At 36.6% G+C, this 23,847-nt stretch overlaps 1 protein-coding gene across 1 annotated transcript; it reads left to right on the top strand.

Annotated features, from left to right (window-relative positions):
• Window positions 1-15,910: 15,910 nt before the first annotated feature.
• Window positions 15,911-17,362, top strand: LOC112999929 (spermidine synthase 2-like). The gene is made up of 5 exons (XM_026126349.1): window positions 15,911-15,922; window positions 16,642-16,746; window positions 17,003-17,075; window positions 17,170-17,241; window positions 17,331-17,362. Exons 1-5 carry the CDS (start codon window positions 15,911-15,913, stop codon window positions 17,360-17,362), a joined length of 294 nt encoding a protein of 97 aa, XP_025982134.1.
• The last annotated feature ends 6,485 nt before the right edge of the window (window positions 17,363-23,847 follow it).

Genomic DNA, 23,847 nt, shown 5'->3' with positions numbered 1-23,847 from the left:
TTGGAGTGTACAGAGCCCTTTGCAGTTCAATGCACTTCACATTTGCACCACCCTAAGAACTCCTCATTTGTCCTTGTTTGAAGCAGTGTTGGTTCCATTAAAAAAATAGTGTCGAGCTTTAAAAAATTAGGGGCAAATATGGATTTGTACTCATGTTCACCATCGTGGCCGTGATGGCTATAATTTTTTTGTCTTACTCCTCCGGTTCATTAGGAAAAAGAGATTCTAACTACTCTAGAGTTCGGCCGTGAGGTAAGTAAAGCTTGACCAAGAATTATTTCTCCCAATGATCGAACTCGGATAGTATCTGTGGTGGCTGTTTTGTTGCTTTAGTAGTTGTGACTTTGGGCATAATGACTAACCCAAAAATAAGATGCGAATGAACTCTAACACAACTAAATTTTTGAGCATGATTGCTTTTTTGTAATCAAGTACTCTTGAAACTTCTTTCGTAGTTCTTTACACATTTAAAATAGTGGCAATCTTGCTTCTCGTGACAGTGTTTTCAAAGTCGACTGCTACATGCCGCTATCCATGATTGATAATTGGGAGAACCACACTGCAAAAGCTAGTTGTTGTAGTTTGAGTTAGAGAGTCCTATGAACTATACACATCATACCAAAATTCTATATTCCAAATATCGGCTTGAGTTTCATACCTTGCAGTTGGATTCTACAAATTTGCCATGATGTGCATCCCTAGCATCCATGTGGTTGCTGGCTATGCACTAATTCCCTTACTAGTCTTGGGTAAACTCATCAATTCTTCCAATGTTGCACTCACGCCGCTTGTTTGCAACTAAGAGACATATTGAAAAACTTGGATACCAATTGAGAAGAACATCTTTAGAATCACATTACAAGTTAGTTTTGTAATTGGCCTTATAAACACTAGACCAGAATCCCATGCTTCCAATGTAGGACCCAAGTCTCATATTGGATCCTACTAGAGTTGCTTGATTCATTATCATTGCTATTGTCACTTAGAAGCACTTTCGCACCTTTCAGGCCAATACAATGTTTCTAAAGGTAGCCATATAATGCTGCATTCTGCTATTGATACTTGTTTTTATTATATTGACTCGTGATGTTTACATTTAAATGGATGTTCTATTCCTAATTTAGCTTTATTGTTATGATAATAACTATACTTCCCTTATTTATGTCTTTAGTTCCTTCTGTTTTTGCAGCAGGAGATCAGTTAAGCTTAGTTCCAACATCTGAGATGATAAATTATACAAGCCAACTGCTTTCAAAACCCCAATATGAAGTTAACAGAAAAATCTTGAAGATGCCAGCATTAATTTTGGATCAAAAGGATAAAATGTTTTCAATGTTCAATTCTAGTAATGAGCTGGTAGAAGATCCATTGGCTGTGGAGAGAGAAAGGGCTATGATCAACTGTTGGACATCAGAGGAGAGAAAGACTTTCACGGAGAAATTTGCAGCCTTTGGAAAATATTTTCGAAGAATTGCTTCTTTCATTGACCACAAGACAACTGTTGACTGTGTTGAATTCTACTACAAAGATCATAAGCCCAATTGTTTAGAGAAAGATAAGAATAAAAAGAACAAGAAGAAGGGTTGTAAAAGTCAGAAGTCGAAAACATCGAAAACTATCGTGAAAGGATTGGGTAAAAAAGGAAATTGTAAAGCAAATGTTGATTCACAGAAGAAATTGATTGAAGCTCCGGCAATGGCGTGCGACACTGCAGCTTACTGAAGAACGCGTTCAGGAAGACTCGTCCTTTGGAGGAAATTCGATGAAAGTGAGAGGGTTGAAGTTGATGCATTGATTTCTATGTGTGATTCTCTTTCAACTGAGACTACAAGGCTGCCATGCCAACAACCTGTGACACCTGACATTACTCGTCGGGATATTGATGATGGAACTTGTGAGTGGACAGATGAGGAAAATGCATCCTTTCTTCAGGCTGTTTCGTCTTTCGACGAGGATTTTAGGATGATTGCATGACATGTAGGAACAAAGTCCAAAGATCAGTGCATGAAATTTTTCATCAAGGGTCAAAAATCCCATAGGTTAGATCTCATGCGCCACAGACATGAAAATATTGGATCTCTACTGAATGAAATAAATCTTGGCAGGAGTACTGATAGTAACGATGCACGCGTTGTGGAGGCAGATTCAGTCATTGACTATGATAAGTTAGGCACAAAAACAAATGATGACCAGCCTTCATCTGCCGCGAACTTGAGCCGTGATAAATCCAAAGCTATGGAAGCCAAGAATCTTTCAGTTGACTTTAAGGAATCGGTCATTGGCAATCCTAAGTCAGGCACCAAAACAAATGATGAGCAACATTCATCTGCCACGAACTCGAGCCATGATAAATCCAAACCTGTGGAAGCCAGGAATCGGTTGGCTGACTTAAATGAATCAAAGGAAATTGATAGAAAATTTGATTTCTAATGAATTTCAATCAATAATAAAGACCATGTTACTTTTACTTTTGTTTCTGTATATAATATAATAATGATGGACGACTATTCGATGGGTTCTTAAAGCCTGATGAAGTAGCAGCTTTCTATCTGTTGTATTGAATAGTTATACATAAATAATCATTCAATTTCTCTATTTTCCTAGTTATCATTCAATTTCTCTGTCTCTCTCTTTGAAATCTTCTACTGTGTATTAGTTATAGCTAGATTTAATCAATCTGTCAGCATTGAAGAAATGTAATTTCAAACTTTGATCTTTGAACTGAAAATCATCTGCATTGTTTGTTTGTTAAATGCACGTGTTATTGAAAGTGAGTTAGCATGAGGCATTCAGATTCCACAAGACGACTATGTGGTTTCACCAAAATTTTAGCTTTGATCTTATGAAATTGCAAATGTATCTCGATTTCTCAATGGTCTCAGAGGATGATTATGATATGGTTGTGCAAAAACCATGCTGCGAAGTATATATTTCTTAGTTCAAAATAATCACACTCTTCTATTTATTTTTACTTTGATTTGTTCTTCAAAAGTCACAATGTCACAATTCCTTTGGTTCAGCTCTCTCACACACACCTTAAATTTCAAGGGTTTTGGTTTTGTTCTTACATTTAGCTTCTAACATTAGTTGCTTATCCTTTTTTTTTTTTGCTTCTTTTTCTCTTTTCAGCTAAAATTACTATTTGATCTTACTTTGTATTGAAGGGTTTGCACTTGATTTATGCATATTTTTTATCAATACTATTTGATTATTAATTATTTAGTTTATATTTTTTAAATCCCTTTGTCTATGACAACTCTGCACAAGCTTGACACAATGTTGATAAGAAGACAAACTTCAATTGCTTCTTGTTTGTGACAACTTTGTTTTAATCCAAATGATTTTTTGCATGAGAAATAAATTTTGAAAAAAATATATGATGCACAACTAACCTGGTAGAATATTGTCTAGAAATTTTCCCAAATTATTATAAAGTGATATGATAATATTTAGAGTTTTTCTTGTGAAAATACTCTTGCAGGACAACAAAGGAATAATAATTATGAAAATAGATTCTTGTAATTTTGTTTGGCTTGAGAAAAATATATGACATATTATTAAGGTTAAGGAAACTCGCTATTAAATTTTATAAAATTCAGAGCTGTCTAAATATATTTTTTTAAAATTTAAAAATAGCATTTAAGAAGAATTTCAGTGTTAAAAATTAAATTGGAAAAAACATTTCTGTAATGAGTTTTGGGGAACCGAAAATTCTATGATGAAATCTTTCTTTATATATGTAAAACAAAGCAGGTGGGGTAGTTTTGGAAAAATAAAAGAAGGTAAGTGGGATAGTTTGGAAAAATAATATTACAATAATTACCTAGAAAAAAGGTTTTTGGAATGATGAGCTGAAAAAACTGTTTTAAAATTAATGTTACCATCATTGCCAAGTTCTATTCTCCCCAAAAAAACCTTAATGTTCTAAATTTGTCTTCTTTCCTTTTCAATAAAATTCTATTATTTTGTGACTATTTGTTTATTCTTTTAAATAGGTTTGAGCACAAATCCACCGCATATTCTCTAGTCGAACTGATCGTCACATTACAAAGGCATCAACCACAGAGACGGTTGTAAAAAGTTAAACATAGAAATCATAATCGGGATGCCACAAGGTTTAAATTGTAACGTCATACATATAAATCTTATTTTCTTTCTACCTTCATGCTTGTGATCTTCATGAACAACTATTCCAAAAACTTCTACCCATCATTTCCTTTTTTTCTGTAAAAAAACTTTAATTTAATTAACCATTTTTGTATTTTTGTTTTCAAATACTCCAAAGGAAATCATTAGTTTTTATACTTTATGTTTGAAATGTTACCTAATGTTTTTCTTAATACCTAATTTGAGACTCTATACTAAAGGATTTATACAAAGACCATGAAACAAATGAGTCTAAAATTTAGGAGTAAAATAGACTACTAATAATATTAGTAATTTCAAATTATGTGTTAATTTAGTTTATTGATAATTGAAATCATTGATAAAATACTTAATCAATTTTTATATATTGAATAATTAAATTAAATTTTGAGTCATAATAATATGGATATATATATAGATTTTTTAATATAAGAAAAGAGACATGCATCTGAATCTATAATTTATACATTTATTCCACAAAAATATATAATTTATATATTTATTATCTACTCAGTTATTTTTAAATTAAAATTACGATAATTAATAAATAAAATGTTTTAATTTCAATAAATATATTTTCTTAAAAGTAAATATGAAATATATACTTCTTTGTTTTGGTTAATGATAAGTATTTACATATACATCTCGAGATTGAATGAATTCAAATACAAATTTGAACATTTTGAAAATGATAATTATTCAATCACAAATAGAAACCATAAAAGAGCATCAATATTAGTTAGTAACATAAACTATTTATATAGAACTAAATTTCAAATAAACTTTAAAATTCATAATTTTGAGCTTCTTGTACATGTATAATAATAATTTTAAGCTTATGAAATAAATAGTCCCACTAACATTAATTTTAAATTTATTTTATTTTTTAATACATATTATTTAAATTAATGTGTATTTAAATGATAATTAAATGTTTTGATCAATTATAATTAAACGGAGATAAAAGAACATCATTTCAAATTAAAAAAATTGAAATGATATATTTTGTTTTTAATGAGTAGATAATTAATGTATTTGAATTTTTTTTCATATATCTTCTAATTATTAATATAAATATTGAACCAATTCATATAACTTATTATCATTTCTTTATATTCATCTAGTCAATTTTGACACATTGACATATGATGACAAGTGTAAGATCATCTTCTAAATAAAGAATTACAAAAAATCTTACTTATAGGTCAATCATGGATCTATAAGGATTTTTTATATAATGAATTTAACATTTTACTTTAATTACTATAATCATATTATGAGTTTTCCATATCTGTTCTAATATTAAACTATTTTTTATTGTTGAAGGAATATGTTGAACTTCCTAACCACTTTTCTCGACCATTGAAAAGTGGTCTTCCTACCACAATTTTTTTTAAAAAAAACAAGACTGAAATAAATATTGAAATTGTTTTGCATAAATTACCGGATAGTGATTATTTTATGTGCTGGGACATACGCATGTTGCTAATTATGGGGGCAATTGGGCCCACTAAGTAATTTATTTTACTTGCATAAATTATTATTACTTTTTGCCAACATAAAAAATAGGTATTTCTCCCAATATATAATTTTTTAAATAAAAGAGAAAATATATTGGTGCTAATTCTACTCACTTTATCCTTTTAAATCTGTAAAACCTTATGTATTTTGATTTTTTATCATGAAATTGTGTAATTTATTAAAGTGTATAATATTTTTTGTCAGTAAAAATATTAAGGACTATTTCTTTGCGCCATAAATTTTTTATATCCATCACGGTTAATTTATCTATATACCTCTGCCACCGTTGTGGATGATAAAATATTAGATTTTCATTTGTGATGTTCGTTTGAAAAATGGGTTTGGAGGGGCTACACTCATTGAACAATGAACTGTTACAAATGACTTAATGGAAGACAACACAATTAGATTGAATATTGATTTTGGTGACCCCCCCCCCAATATTTTGTTGTTTTTTTATAGTGTTGTGTGTATCTTTCAATACATTGCTATACATGTAATGTTGTGCATTTTAATTATGTTTTGAAAATAATAGGATTCAATAAATTTGATATATCTATATAGTTTATTTTCATATTTAGATTAATACACATGAAATTTGATCAAATTTTATATGACAATAAATTTGATATATTTATTGAATCATTTCAAAAAAATATTCTAATTATTAAAAAATAAATTCAATAATAACAGAGTGTACCAAAAATTCCATTATATGAGTTAATTATTAATTAATGGAATTAATATTAGATGAAAATTGATCAACAAAACATTCATATTAATTGTATTAATAATAGATTTTCTAGTAATATGTATTTTTACAAAACGTTTGTGTTTGGGATTTGGATACTCTCTCCAGTAAAAATAATTGGAGAGTCTCAAATTTGAGAAACATACATTGTTTGATTGACAACTTCCGTTGTGGCAAGCAATTGGCATTTCATCAAGTGGAGAACCTGATTGGAGCTTCTAAAGCACCATATATAGATATATTGGACATTAGCAGGAAAAAAATATACAAATAATAAAAAATAAAATGTATTTGAATTATAGTGCATTGGAAAAGAAGGAAAAACAAATAAATAAAGATTTTGAATAATATTCTGAGATTAACATGGAGCGTAATAATGTAATCCAAAATACTAACCGAATGTTCCTATTATTAGTGATGATTAGGTGCAGTACTAGTTTAGCATTACTAGTACAACAAGCCAAAGCTTACTAATATGATAATAAGATTACTAAACCTTCATTGAAGAAGCTAGTAGGAAACATAATGGGTAGGAAATGGCTCGTAGTATTTCATATAAGATAACTAATTGATTTGATGATATATTCTGAAACTGAAGATACTCTAGAGTTTTACCAATATATTCTAGAGATATGATACGACAATCTAGAACAGCATAAATTCCCTAGGTACCAATGATAACAAAAATTAAACTATCCCAAGGTTCAGCATTTGAAAGTGTCAAACCACAGGAGTACTAATGGGATTCAATAAGAACATTGAAATTGAATACGAGACTGGTGTAAGTCACAGCTAACACAAGTCACTATCGAAATGATCATTATAGGGAAGAGTCCAAATAGAATTGTCGGTATAGGATGAGAACAGTATTATAAACATCAACATTAAAATTTAAGTAGGATTTGGATTATCATTCAAATTCTCCCCCTACCTGTGTGCTGGCATTCAAAAAATCAACAATAACACCAAATACGAGAAAAGAAGGGAAAAGGTCACCAAAAAGTGAAACATGACAAAATAATAGGAGATAAAAGAGAAATAAAATTAAAATTAAAGGAAAAATCATTATGTTACTGGAAAGAAAGCTAGCTTGTTAAAATTAAATCATAACCAATAATTGCTTTGACCTTTCCAAGTTGGAAAATTACTGATTAGTTAGTTACCTTGTTAGAAAAGAATATCCTTTCTCAGAGTCTTTAAAATGATAGAAGAAAATTAAACTTTTTGTTATAAAATGGTCAATGTGTGACACCTAGCTAGAAAAAGAAAATGATTAGAATGGTGAGTTGTGAAAGGCTGGCCTACTTGGATCAATCTTGATGCTGATAATCAGCATCCAGCACAATATTTCTTGTTCCTATCCTATTATTGATAGCATCAAAATGCTTCAAGATAGTCTCTTTGAAATCCTCTTTCATTTTATTCCTCATTGTCACCACCGCTCTGACCTTGAATTGTACTAGTTTCTCTGCATGCACTATCAATGTGGTCTTTATCAAATCCTCACTAATAGCTGCCATTGGAAACTTTGCTCCCTTCCTCAACCTCATAACTTTGTGTTTTCCAAAGGAAGCAAGATAGGATTGACCTAGAAGGTGCCATGCTTTTTGTGTAGAAACACTTTGTAGGAGGCAAAAACAAATGAGGAAACACCCATAAGTTCTTTTGCAAGGGCCATGTTCTGTTTCTTTCTTAGCTTCTTTGCAATGGAACAGGTAGGGGTGAGCAGCCCCATATTTGATTAATACAATGAGAAGTGAGTCATCATCCACCTGTTTTTTAATTTTAAGAAAAGAAAAACATACATACATACAACTCCCTAGGACTATTTATTTGTCAATGAAATACCAAGCACTAACGAATCAAACTTAATCTACAAGGAATTAGACATAAAGTCACATTGGATAGTTATGCCAATGACATTGACTTAATCTACTAATTAAAATGCATGTTTGTGTGTATTGGACATATATTGATGAGGGAAATGAGGTTAGTATTATACATATTGTTGATAGTTGGTTAGATGATAGTTGATAGTTAATAGTTTTAGAGAATTATTTTAGAAAGAAGGCTATGTCATTGATTTTTTGGATGATCAATTACAACATACCAATTGCCTATTTATAGGCTCAAGTTACCAACCTCTCAATGGTGGTGAATGTTTCTACATTACTTTAGGTCTTTCTAGAGTTTTCATGATAGATTAGTATCATGATAGTTCTAGATTATTCTATCTTATACATACACTTATAGTTCTAGATTGTTCTACCATATACACATTATAGTTCTAGATTGTTCTACTATATTCATAGACACTATAGTTCTAGGATATTCTACCATTTTCATACATATTATATTTAAGAATGTTCTAGAAATTTGTAGCAATTTCAACACTCCTCCTTGATGCAAAAGTTGTCATAGAAAAATTCATCTAAAAGCTTGTTCCATAAGCTGCTTTAGTAGTTCTTCAAAAGGAGTTTTTACAAAAAAATATTATATAGTGCATAACTAAATAGGATATTGATGTTTTTATTTACATGCATTAACTTAATAAGAAACTTAACCATTAGTAAGTTTTAAACTATATGATTGACAAAAGAACAAGATGAAGAGTGAAAGTTTCCAAACAGTAGTCCTTGACAAAACAAAAAGCTGGTTTGAGCAAATAAATCAAATCAACACTGAGAATGAGAAATAATACCAACATCCCTATTAGAAAAATATTCGAGGATGAGACATGAAAAAGGTCAGGATTTTCATGCTGGTAATGTTATATCTAACATAATAATCCTAAACCATTTATATCTTGTTCCTATTTTTATTCATTGAGAAGCAACCATAGAAACATGAGGAAAGGCCTTCTTCAGTGCTCATATCTACTGAAATCCTCCAAGTGTTGAAACTAGATAAATCCATTATGCAAGGTAAAAGCTAAGTAAAGAAATTATCTAAAAATATAAAATGCATTTGATACTAGTCTATGAATGTGATCTTTGAGTGAATCTTGACCAAAGGAGACATGCAACTAAAGGTTGCTAGAATATGAATAACTTGGGGCATTCATTATTAGGATTATGATAAGGTAGAACACCATGCCAAGCACATGCTTCCACCCAATAAAACTCCCTAAGAACCCAAACATAGTACAAGCACAAAATAAATACATGTATAAGTGACAGTAATTTAACCTCAGTTGGAATCTTTCTAATTATAAAAATGAAAAATAAATTGATCAATGTGCAAATAAATACTTGTGCAGCTCCTGGACTTCTTCATTATTTTTAAAGAAACTAACCTTTTCCCAGCTATAAAAACTCGATGCCTTGAATATATATGGTTCGCTTCAAATTTCAAATAATAATCACAATAATTAAAAAATTGAGATAAATGAACAAAGGAACAACCTTCCTTCAAGCAGAGAAGACTGAACTGAATTTTGGTGTTCAAATCTTGAAGAATCTTCCACCTTCCCTTGAGAAGTGCAATGGCTTCCACAACAATAGACCTTCCATTCACGAGCATTCCATTGAACAGGTTTTGGGCAAGAGTCTCCATTCCAATCGGCAAAAAATAGTGTAAGCATAAAGGGCAATAGAGGGAAGCACCAATCCCGATGACGTAAGGGGGGACATGGTGGTCGTGGACGCTGACAACCTTGTCCCACATGACGTCACACGGAGGTGAGGTGGTTGTAGAGGAGACTACCGCGGAAATGTGTGGAGTCATCAGTGCCGCCGGGGGCCTTCATAGAAACATCCTTGAAGATCTTTCTATGGTTGGACACGACGTGAAGTAGCAATGAAGGGTAGTCGTAGCGACTGCAGTAGAAGTTATGGTTAGTGTTAGGCACTATTAGAAAATACACTTTCAACATCGGTTATTTATGGCATTCTACGTTGGTTTTAAAACCGATGTTGAAAGTACCGATGTTGAATGTATTATTGTTAACATAAAAATGATAACATCAGTTTTCTAAATACCCAATGTTAAACACAAAGAACTACAACAAAATAAGTGTATGCATGATGAACCTTGACATCGATTTTCTAGTAAAACCGATGTTAATGTTATATATTCACATCGGTTTTCTAGTAAAAACAATGTTAATGTAATATATTAACATCGGTTTTCAAGCAAAACCGATGTTAATATATTACATTAACATCGGTTTCACTAGAAAACCGATGTCAACGTTCATGATGCATACACTTATTTGTTGTAGTTCTTTGTATATAACATCGGTTATTTATAAATAACGGATGTTAATATACAAACGTTAACATCGGTTATGTATAAATAACTGATGTTAACGTTTGTATATTAACAGCGGTTATTTACATAACCGATGTTAAGGTTCATGTTGACATCGGTTTTTGTAAATAACTGGTTGATGCAAGCTCCATTGGAGCTTGTAGGCCTAGGATCTTCTTCATCAATGGATTCCTTTGCTTCTTGGAAGATGAATGGCAGCGGAATGGAGAAAGGGAGAGAGAGAGGAGACGCCACTTCAAGGAGAAGATGAGTCTAGAAGAAGCTCACCACCATAGGAGGCCATGGATAAGAGCTTGGAGGAAGAAGGAGATGAATGAAGGGAGAGGGAGAGAAGAGCACGAAATTTTGTGCCCTAAATGAGCTTTGAAATCTGAAGTTTAATATTCAAATGATCAAAGTTGAAAAAAAATGCACACACATGACCTCTATTTATAGCCTAAGTGTCACACAAAATTGGAGGGAAATTCAAATTTCACTTGAATTTGAAATTGAATTTGTGGAGCCAAACTTTGGAGCCAAAATTTCACTAATTATGATTAGTGAATTTTAGTTATGGTTCAGCCCACTAATCCAAGATCAATTCCAAGATTCTCCACTAAGTGTGCTTAGGTGTCATGAAGCATGTAAAGCATGAAGGACATGCACAAAGTGTGACTATATGATGTGGCAATGGGATGTAGTAAGCAAATGCTCACCTCCCCCTCTAAAATTTAATTGGATTGGGCTTCTACCAATTCAATTAAATTTATTTCCAACCACACACATCAAATATCCACTTAGTGCATGTGAAATTACAAAACTACCCCTAATACAAAAACTAGTCTAGGTGCCCTAAAATACAAGGGCTAAAAAAATCCTATATTTCTAGGGTACCCTACCTACATTATGGAGCCCTAAATACAAGGCCCAAAAATAATGAAACCTTAATCTAATATTTACAAAGATAAGTGGGCTCATACTTAGCCCATGGGCCCGAAATCTACCCTAAGGCTCATAAGAACCCTAGGGCCTTCTCTTGCATCTATGGCCCAATCTACTTGGAGTTTTCTATCCAATGCCCTTGCGGGGTAGGATTGCATCACCGGTCTTGTTTACTATATTAACATCGGTTTTTGTTAATAATCGATGTTGTTTTGAAGTTTTTTCTTTTTATATAAACTTTTTGTTTTTACAATAAACCCAAAATTGTACCTGTAAAATGCAATTTCAGACCCAATTCACAGCAAAAAAACATTTTATTCTGCTTTGAAGTAGTTTTAGTCATAATAAACATTGAATAATTGATTTATCACAAACAATGATCAACAAATGAATTCAATGTTCAAATTACATAGGAAATGTCAAAAATGTTAAACCAAAGTAAACTAAGCTAAACTTAATGTCCCTAAATCCTAGGTCTGATCTCTAACTCGGAGATAATACTGTGCCCACTAGATCCGCAACGCCTTTAATCTCTCTGGCTCCAATGGTCTAGGATCGTTAAAATAGTGCATGATGAAATAAATGATAATAAGTTAATAATGTAATACAAATTATAAAAAAAATCGAATTTGTTTGGAATAAACGTATCGCTTCCCAATTATTCCTAAAACTTCCTAAAATGATGGTGGACATCAAGTGCATGACATAGTAGCCGAACTCAGTACTTCCTTTTTGTCTATTACACTAAATTCATAATGAAATTTGAATATTAATTAAACAATTAGTGTACAGACACATAAGAAATATATATAAGTGGAAGTTTTATGTAAATGACGTACCTTGATGACAATCCACCTAGCAGGAGCCTTTGATTTAGGCTGTGGAGCATCATCAAGACCTTTTAAAGCACTGTTCCATGCGAGTAACAATTAAAAAGTGGTGTTGTTGAGGTATTTGAATGCAAATGCATTGAAAAGAATACTGACCTATTAATTATCCTCTTAAGGTAGTTGTCTGGCTTGTTATGCAATGAACAAAACCACACAACTAGGTGTTCGTTGGGCATAATGACCACCATCTGCCAGTGTCCGCTGCAGTGGGGATGAATATGGGTTTGTATATTAGTAAACATTAATTAAATTCAGTTATTTTGTGTGACTTACCCATTCAGGTAGGCTCCAAGATAGACATTGCGTTTTGAACTCTGCATCCAACTCTTTATGTAGCTTCCAGTCTCAAACTGCGATTGCCCAGACCTCTGAATGGACTGTGGCTCGAGGAATCCATAGATATCAGAATTCCCTGCTGGCATACTTGTTTCAGTCAGATGCCTATTTATGTTAAGTCAAAGTTAAATATTAATGAATTTAAAACAATAATTTAGGTAATTAAAAGTAATCTAAAATGACTTACAAAATCCACAACTGTAACACTGATATGCTGAGACATTGATCACTGTGTGCGATTTCGGAGAGGTCTTCATGCTTTATGTAGAGCGGGAAGTCTGGATTAAAGACCCCGAACTGGTGGCATCCCATGTAAGCTGGTAAGGCCTCAAGAAAAGCACTGGGATGGTCAATGTCATCAGATAAAGCAGATCATCGACCTCCGGATCGGGCTTTTGAGGTGGTTTTGCCGGAGACACAGCTGCCTGTTCATGAAACAAAGTTAAATGGCCTAATTTGAGGTACGCTGAATGAATTAATTCAAAAAGAAGAAGCATATAGTAAGAGAAAAGTACATGCTGTGATAAAGACTTGACCAGATGTGTCGGCCAAGCAAGAAAGGTGTGAATTTCCTACCCCACTAAGGAAACATCATCAGTGGGTACAGGAACTGGAGCATCTATATCTGTAACCTCCTCCACACCCACCTTTACTTGGCCAGGAAACAAAGGAGTGTTATGAACAAAAGTGGATCCCTCATAAACTCTGCCCAGGGCAACCAAGCAGGCAGGATCTGTTTCGATGTACAAGTCGCACCTATCTGAGTCACCCGTCTCAGGATTGTTTCCTGAGGGATCAACACAACTCCCCTTTGTTCTTACTCGAGGACTTGAGGGACCAACCAGAGGCTCAAGAGGCAGTCAAAATCCCTGAGATTGCATCTGGGATAGAATCTGGGACTACATCTGGCTGAACGATGCCATGAGCTGTCGCATCACATTTTCTGTGATGGACTCCTCTAGCTGGTCCCTGATTTGCTGGGTCAGCTGCTGCAATTCTTCAAGAGGCAGGGAGGAAGAGCTGCGGGACGCCTGTGGAACCGATCCAAAGTATTGTTTGATGGTGACACCGGCTCCAGCAGCACGGACACGTCTAAGGTGCTCTGGACGTTCAATAGCAGCAGTGAGAACATCCTGACGTCCATGGGGGACAAAGGATCGTTGTGTCGCCTGCTCCTTAAAGGAATCCTGCACAGAAAGCACATAGTTGTACATGGCATTCACAAAATCTTGAAATATAATTCTAATGGTTAGTTGAAAATGACTTACGATCTTCTCAGTGATTTCCTTTGCGGCCTCAGTCGTCATCTACCCTGTTTTCTTCGTGCGGACCATCTTCCACTTCACGTGGCGTCTGACCAGGGATGGAGGGTCGATGATGCCATCAACGCTTCCTGATTGTGCAGCTTCCTCCAGCTTCTTCTTGGTCTTCGCAGCCAGGAGCTTCTGCTCCAAATATTCATAACCCCCACGAGACAAAACGTGGGGGGCAGTGTTCTGTTTCTGGATGGCCTGTGCCTTTTTGCGCACATCCTGCAAAAATAAAACAATAATCCTTCAAATTGCTAGAATGAAGTATAACAAGTTAATGTTTTTTGAAAAACAACTTAAATGACAAGGAAGATACCTCCCAAGAAGGGTCTCTGCGAGTCTGGCAAAACTGGACCCATTTATAGGTGTAGCCCTCTCCCATTTAGGAAGACTGTCTTTTATGTTAGCTTCAAACGTTAGGGTTAGCATTATTTTGAAAATTTTGACTAAATTTCGGCAGCATTTCGCATTGGTCTCCAAGTACATGACATGACATCGGTGAAATGAATTTCTCGATAATCAAGTATGCACTCAGAGAAAAAATTGAAATGCATTGAACCGAAATTTCATCAAATTAATCAAAATAATAATAACCTTAACGAATGAATCTAACATAAAAATACTAGTCTCCCCAAACTGTCCAAACGGACAATATAAGACTAAATACAATGACTAATGCAAATTGTCTGCAAGAAATATTGCATTTAGTCTCAAATGGGAATCTAAGATTCACTCAGCATGAACAACAATTGTTTATATAGCAAATTACATTGATGACATACAACAACATACAAATATCGACATCAACAGTTGTGAGACTAGTCATAATAATACAAGCAAAAGCAAGATGCTAACCAAGATCCAATGTTAGGATCCAACAGGGTATGAGACTAGTCCCACATTAGAAGTATGGGATTCTAGCGTGGGTAGTAAAAGAGAAATCACTCCCACTGGTAGTGAGAAGGTGGTCTCCAAAAACTCTTTTGCCAACTAATAGGTTCATTTGTCAGATCTGCAACAACGGATTTCAAAGAGACCACAATCTCCATGGAAGCTGAAGCAAAGATCAAGCAACGAGATTATAAATGGTTTTCGTAGCTCACACATTCTTAACAAAGTTATTTTTTTTTTACTTTATCCAAATCTCACGAAGAATTGTCTCATTTGAATTTGAGTAGTGATTGTAATTTTTCTATGATGCATGGTTATTTGTGAGATTTGGGAAATGATTCTAGCCAAGAACCTGAAACTGAGGTACATGCTTTATTATTATGTGAAGAATCGAACATGGCATGGTTTGCATCTTCGTTAGAAGGAAGAATGGATGTTTTGTAAGATAGGGACTTTGCAGTCTAGTTTGACAGGTGTTTACATATTGGTGTGGCTCATATCTGTGAACTTCCGTGGACCATCTGGTTTAGAAGAAACCAATGGCTGTTTTCAACAAAGGAAAGTCCCCATGTGACTACTGTTAGAAAAATATTAGAATTTAGTTGTGCCTGCAATTGAAGTGATATCAAATGATAATGTCCAAATTCATAAATGGAAGCAGCCAGAACTTCCGTGGACCATCTGGTTTAGAAGAAACCAATGGCTGTTTTCAACAAAGGAAAGTCCCCATGTGACTACTGTTAGAAAAATATTAGAATTTAGTTGTGCCTACAATTGAAGTGATATCAAATGATAATGTCCAAATTCATAAATGGAAGCAGCCAACTATTTATCTTATGAAAGCCAATTTGGATGCCTTTGTGAAGAAGAATATGGGGACTTGGGTAAAGTCCTTGCTGCAGCATCTTTGCTTATTCCTCACTGCTAGAAACATCATGTAGTAGAAAACCATTTAAGAAGGCATTGTTGTACAGTCAGCAAGTAACAGAGTTGGATTAAGCCTACGTAAATGGAGACTAATCTGATGTGCATAGGATGAGAATTAACTGAGGAAAAATTTCAGAAGGAGCCCTTCTTCATGTTGGACTTTCTAGATATTTGGTTGGTTGAAATTTTTAGTTTAGACTGCAATACTTTTTGTTATGTAGCAGAAAATTATGACCAGTTTGGAAGGCATGACTTGAGTTTAGGATGGGTTTAACATGATTTTTGCTTTTACCAAAATGTTTGGATCTGTGTTAGAAACATGACTTTAAATTATGGACTCAAGTCACATGGTTCCAACATCAGATTAAGGTCAATCCCAAAGGGAACCAATAGCTGCGTTCAAATTCTGTTAACATTCCAGTTCCTTTTACCTCTTATTAGAAGAGATATGAATGACATGTGTTGATGAGAGTAGGAAGGATGACACTCATGGAGTATAATATTTGAGATATGACTTGAACCATGAGAATGAAATGTTGAATAAATTATGAGCAAGAAGTTTTGAGGAATATTAGCTTGTTATCCCTTGTTGTTTTCTTGTTGTATGGAATTAATTATTCTTTTCCTTGCTGTATGGAATTAATTATTCTTTTCCTTGTTGTTTTCTTTTTGTTAGGTTTTGGTTATTGGTGGAGGAGATGGTGGAGTCCTGCGGGAAGTAGCTCGTCATTCCTCAGTAGAGAAGATAGACATTTTTGAAATAGACAAGATGGTTGTCGAAGTAAGTAATGACCCAAATTATTCTTCCCTATCTCTAATCAAATCTAAATAATTTTATTGACAGACTACTGTCCTGCATATAGTTAGTTTCTCTTGCTCTCCATGTTCTTCTAAGTTGAGTGGTTTTCTCTACTTAGTGATATTGGTCATTGCATGTTTTTCTCGTTCTAAAAACAATCTTTTATGCTTAATGAATGAAGTTTTATGGTATAGCAGTATAAGCCCAATATCAAAATTGAAGTTGCCACTCTTTGCAGGTCTCTAAACAATTTTTCCCTGATATAGCAGTAGGTTTTGAGGACCCACATGTAACACTTACTGTTGGTGATGGTATGGTCAGCTTCTGCATATTTTTTTATGTTCCTTAACTACTTTACTGTTTAGGACAATTTTTCACATGATAGATTGTCTCTCAATGATCTAGGAGTTGCATTCTTGAAGAATGTTCCAAAAGGAACTTACGATGCAGTTATAGTGGATTCATCCGACCCTATTGGTAGGGTATATTGTAGTTCCTTTTGTTTTCTAGTCTTTTTACAGTTAATATAATATTTTTTAATTGAAGTTATATTTGATATCTTTAAGGCCTTGCTCAAGAGCTGTTTGAAAAACACTAAATGTTGTCGCAACGTGCCCTTCGCGGGCGAGCGAGGGCGAGGCTCACGGGTGCGCTTTCCAAAGGAGGAAAGATGCGCGGAGTTGCCACCAACGTTTATTTGTGGAAAACGTTGGCAAAACCGAAGGAAACAGGTCAAAATGAAAATTCTAAGTTCGGGAGTTGTATTTACGTTTGAGGAAGGTATTAGCACCTCTCACGTTTGTCTCAAAGGACAACAGCCTATTTTTTAGAATTATGGAATTGTGTTATCTTAACTTTTATTTCTTTTTATTTTTTGAGGTCGACAAAAGCGGGGCTCTTGCTCCTACGTACCCTCCATCGAAGAGGAAATCAGACCTACGTAGTTCTTTTTTATGCGTGAATCAAGTGATTCTTTTTACTTGAAAGGTGATCATTTTAAGGCGTTGGACCTTTAAAAAAGATCCATTTTACTTAGTAAGAAACTAAAATGATAAACTTTCAAAAAACCTATTTTTGTGGACGAGCTTGACTAGGCGAGTTTGATTTTAGCCTTAGTTTCACTTTAGTTATTAGTCAATTCAATTAAGAATGAGAAATCCCAAAGAGAAAACGTCCGATTGATTTTTCGCTTTACTTTACTAAAAGGTATTATTTTTTTTTATTATTATATTATTATTTTACCTCTTTTTTGATTTCCAACGTGGTTACGGCACGATCGAATGGTCAGAATTCATTTTAACCAAAATTAACGGATGATACAATTCAAACGATCAGTGGAAATTTATTTTATTTTTAGATTAAGCGAGAAATGACTTAAATAAATGGCTTAAGCACGTCAAAAGGGGGTATAAAAAGCAAATGAAAACGAGAATAAAAATACATGAAACAAAATGTGGACCACCACGGGTACATACAATGAATTGAAAAGCTCGATTTGAGGTACTTACCCGTTGAAGACTGAAGAAAACGAAGAACGAACGATGAATGTTGAAGAACGGTCGAGAATCTTCGCGTAATTACTCACGGAAACGTTACGGAAGCGCCTCGGCTTGGATTTTCTTCACGGAAATAATTTTCTTTAGCAATTTCGAGAGAGAGAGAAGTGCCAAGAAGGCTGAACCCTTTTCTTCTTCACTCCTCCCCCTATTTATAGCAAAATAGGGGAGGAGCTTGCCACCCAGCTCGCCCAGGCGAGCAAGGTTGCTTCCTCCAGAAGCAACAGCCTTCTGGAGGAAGGATCTGGAAGGCCCAAGTGGGACAGATTTCTATTTGCACCCCCTTTTTACTAAATGCACCCCCTTCTATTTTTTTTGGTAATTCTTTTTCCGTAACGTTACGAAACTTTACGAATTTCGTAACGATACTTATTTTTCTTCCGCAAGGTTACGAATCCTTACGGATTATGTATTTACTCTTTTTTAGCTTTCGAAGAAGTTACGGAAACTCACGGATTGCACAAAAACACCTCTTTTCGATTTCCGCCACATTACGAAATTTCACGGATCGCGCAAGCCTGCTTCCTTTTGATTTCTGAGACGTCTTGGGACTTCATTTATTGTACAACAAAGGACGCCAAGTATCTCAAAGCGGCTAACCAAAGGTTGCATGACATCAAGTAATAATCCCCGAACGAAATTAGGGTATGACAGTTGCCCCTCTTTACGTACCTCTCATCGGAGATAAGAGGAAAGCAAAGATAGGACACTGATTTCGTCCGTCCTGCCCTTTTCGTGATGACGACTCTCGTCTCTACTCCTTCTTTTTCTTCTGCACAAAACAAAATACAAACAACAACAAGAACAACGAATATAATATACATATACACATATACACATGAACAGCGCTAGGCAATGACATTCATGGGGCTCCGAAAAAAGGTGGAGAATGGAGGATTGTCTTGAGGATCCGCACTTAGACAATCATGAAACACAGCTCCAAACTCGAAAGTGGAGGACACATGAACAGCGCTAGGCAATAACATTCATGGGGCTCCAAAAAAGGTGGAGAATGGAGGATTGCCTTGAGGGTCCGCACTTAGGCAATCATGAAACATAGCTCCAAACTCGAAGGTGGAGGACACATGAACGAAAACGCAATTCATGGAGCTCCGAAAAAAGGGGGAGAATGGAGGATTGCCTTGAGGGTCCGCACTTAGGCAATCATGAAACACAACTCCAAACTTGAAAGTGGAGGACACATGAAAAGCCATAGGCAATAACATTCATGGGGCTCCGAAAAAGGGTGAGAATGGAGGATTGCCTTGAGGGTCCGCACTTAGGCAATCATGAAACACAGCTCCAAACTCGAAAGTGGAGGACACATGAACAGCCCTAGGCAATAACATTCATGGAACTCCGAAAAAAGGGGGAGAATGGAGGATTGCCTTGAGGGTCCGCACTTAGGCAATCATGAAACATAGCTCCAAACTCGAAAGTGGAGGACACATGAACAGCCCTAGGCAATAACATTCATGGGGCTCCGAAAAAGGGTGAGAATGGAGGATTGCCTTGAGGGTCCACACTTAGGCAATCATGAAACACAGCTCCAAACTCGAAAGTGGAGGACACATGAACAGCGCTAGGCAATAACATTCATGGGGCTCCGAAAAAGGGGGAGAATGGAGGATTGCCTTGAGGGTCCGCACTTAGGAAACCATGAAACACAACTCCAAAATTGAAAGTGGAGGACACATGAAAAGCCCAAGGCAATAACATTCATGGGGCTCCGAAAAAGGGTGAGAATAGAGGATTGCCTTGAGGGTCCGCCCTTAGGCAATCATGAAACATAGCTCCAAACTCGAAAGTGGAGGACACATGAACGAAAACGCAATTCATGGAGCTCCGAAAAATGGGGGAGAATGGAGGATTGCCTTGAGGGTCCGCACTTAGGCAATCACGAAACACAACTCCAAACTCGAAAGTGGAGGACACATGAACGAAAACGCAATTCATGGAGCTCCGAAAAAAAGGGGAGAATGGAGGATTGCCTTGAGGGTCCGCACTTAGGCAATCATGAAACACAGCTCCAAACTTGAAAGACGAGTAGACATGAACAGCCCTGGGCAATAACATTCATGGGGCTCCGAAAAAGGGTGAGAATGGAGGATTGCCTTGAGGGTCCGCAGTTAGGCAATCATGAAACACAGCTCCAAACTCGAAAGTGGAGGACACATGAATGAAAACGCAATTCATGGAGCTCCGAAAAAAGGGGGAAAATGGAGGATTGCCTTGAGGGTCCACACTTAGGCAATCATGAAACACAGCTCCAAACTCGAAAGTGGAGGACACATGAATGAAAACGCAATTCATGGAGCTCCGAAAAAAGGGGAGAATGGAGGTTTGCCTTGAGGGTCCGCACTTAGGCTATCATGAAACACAGCTCCAAACTTGAAAGTCGAGGACACATGAACAGCCCTAGGCAATAACATTCATGGGGCTCCGAAAAAGGGTGAGAATGGAGGCTTGCCTTGAGGTTCCGCACTTAGGCAATCATGAAACACAGCTACAAACTCGATAGTGGAGGACACATGAACGAAAATGCAATTCATGGAGCTTCGAAAAAAGGGGGAGAATGGAGGATTGCCTTGAGGGTTCGCACTTAGGCAATCATGAAACACAGCTCCAAACTCGAAAGTGGAGGACACATGAACAGCGCTAGGCAATAACATTCATGGGGCTCCGAAAAAGGGGGAGAATGGAGGATTGCCTTGAGGGTCCGCACTTAGGCAATCATGAAACACAACTCCAAACTTGAAAGTGGAGGACACATGAAAAGCCCTAGGCAATAACATTCATGGGGCTGCGAAAAAGGGTGAGAATGGAGGATTGCCTTGAGGGTCCGCACTTAGGCAATCATGAAACATAGCTCCAAACTCGAAAGTGGAGGACACATGAACGAAAACGCAATTCATGGAGCTCCGAAAAAAGGAGGAGACATGAACAGCTCTGGGCAATAACATTCATGGGGCTCCGAAAAAGGGTGAGAATGGAGGATTGCCTTGAGGGTCCGCACTTAGGCAATCATGAAACACAGCTCCAAACTCGAAAGTGGATGACACATGAAGGAAAACACAATTCATGGAGCTCCGAAAAAAGGGGGAGAATGGAGGATTGCCTTGAGGGTCCGCACTTAAGCAATCATGAAACACAGCTCCAAACTCGAAAGTGGAGGACACATGAACGAAAACGCAATTCATGGAGCTCCGAAAAAAAGGGAGAAAGGAGGATTGCCTTGAGGGTCCCCACTTAGGCAATCATGAAACATAACTCCCAACTCTAAAGTGGAGGACACATGAACAAGCCCTGGCAATAACATTCATGGGGCTACTAAAAAGGATGAGAAATGAGGATTGCCTTGAGGGTTCGCACTTTAGTAATCCTTAAACACAGCTCCTAACTCGTAAGATGAGTGACACATGAACGAAATCGGAAGTGATGGAGCTCCCAAAAAAAAGGGAAAATGAGGATTGCCTTGATGGTCCGCACTTAAGCAATCATGAAACACAGCTCCAAACTTGAAAGTCGAGGAGACATGAACAGCTCTAGGCAATAACATTCTTGGGGCTCCGAAAAAGTGTGAGAATGGAGGATTGCCTTGAGGGTCCGCACTTAGGCAATCATTAAACACAGCTCCAAACTCGAAAGTGGAGGACACATGAAGGAAAACACAATTCATGGAGCTCCGAAAAAAGGGGGAGAATGGAGGATTGCCTTGAGGGTCCGCACTTAAGCAATCATGATACACAGCTCCAAACTCGAAAGTGGAGGACACATGAACGAAAACGCAATTCATGGAGCTCCGAAAAAAGGGGGAGAATGGAGGATTGCCTTGAGGGTCCGCACTTAAGCAATCATGAAACACAGCTCCAAACTCGAAAGTGGAGGACACATGAACGAAAACGCAATTCATGGAGTTCCGAAAAAAAGGGGAGAATGGAGGATTGCCTTGAGGGTCCGCACTTAGGCAATCATGAAACACAGCTCCAAACTTGAAAGTCGAGGAGACATGAACAGCCCTAGGCAATAACATTCATGGGGCTCCTAAAAAGGGTGAGAATTGAGGATTGCCTTGAGGGTCCGCACTTAGGCAATCATGAAACACAGCTCCAAACTTGAAAGTCGAGGAGACATGAACAGCCCTAGGCAATAACATTCATGGGGCTCCTAAAAAGGGTGAGAATTGAGGATTGCCTTGAGGGTCCGCACTTAAGCAATCATGAAACACAGCTCCAAACTCGAAAGTGGAAGACACATGAACGAAAACTCAATTCATGGAGCTCCGAAAAAAGGGTGAGAATGGAGGATTGCCTTGAGGGTCCGCACTTAGGCAATCATGAAACACAGCTCTAAACTCGAAAGTGGAGGACACATGAACGAAAACGCAATTCATGGAGCTCCGAAAAAAAGGGGAGAATGGAGGATTGCCTTGAGGGTCTGCACTTAGGCAATCATGAAACACAACTCCAAACTTGAAAGTCGAGGAGACATGAACAGCTCTAGGCAATAACATTCATGGGGCTCCGAAAAAGGGTGAGAATGGAGGATTGCCTTGAGGGTCCGCCCTTAGGCAATCATGAAACACAGCTGCAAACTCGAAAGTGGAGGACACATGAACGAAAACACAATTCATGGAGCTCCTAAAAAAAGGGGAGAATGGAGGATTGCCTTGAGGGTCCGCACTTAGGCAATCATGAAACACAGCTCCAAACTTGAAAGTCGAGGAGACATGAACAGCTCTAGGCAATAACATTCATGGGGCTCCGAAAAAGGGTGAGAATGGAGGATTGCCTTGAGGGTCCGCACTTAGGCAATCATTAAACACAGCTCCAAACTCGAAAGTGGAGGACACATGAAGGAAAACACAATTCATGGAGCTCCGAAAAAAGGGGGAGAATGGAGGATTGCCTTGAGGGTCCACACTTAGGCAATCATGAAACACAGCTCCAAACTCGAAAGTGGAGGACACATGAACGAAAACACAATTCATGGAGCTCCGAAAAAAGGGGGAGAATGGAGGATTGCCTTGAGGGTCCGCACTTAAGCAATCATGAAACACAGCTCCAAACTCGAAAGTAGAGGACACATGAACGAAAACGCAATTCATGGAGCTCCGAAAAAAAGGGAGAATGGAGGATTGCCTTGAGGGTCCGCCCTTAGGCAATCATGAAACACAGCTCCAAACTCGAAAGTGGAGGACACATGAACGAAAACAAAATTCATGGAACTCCAAAAAAAGGGGGAGAATGGAGGATTGCCTTGAGGGTCCGCACTTAGGCAACCATGAAACACAGTTCCAAACTCGAAAGTGGAGGACACATGAATGAAAACACAATTCATGGAACTCCGAAAATGGGGGAGAATGGAGGATTGCCTTGAGGGTCTACACTTAAGCAATCATGAAACACAGCTCCAAACTCGAAAGTGGAGGACACATGAACGAAAACAAAATTCATGGAGCTCCAAAAAAAGGGGGAGAATGGAGGATTGCCTTGAGGGTCCGCACTTAGGCAATCAGGAAACACAG

The sequence above is a fragment of the Glycine max genome, chromosome 17 (genome assembly GCF_000004515.6).
Source record: "Glycine max cultivar Williams 82 chromosome 17, Glycine_max_v4.0, whole genome shotgun sequence".
Taxonomy (NCBI): Eukaryota; Viridiplantae; Streptophyta; class Magnoliopsida; order Fabales; family Fabaceae; genus Glycine; species Glycine max.
The sequence above is the reverse complement of the archived record's forward strand: the minus strand, read 5'-3'. Positions and strand labels throughout refer to the sequence as shown.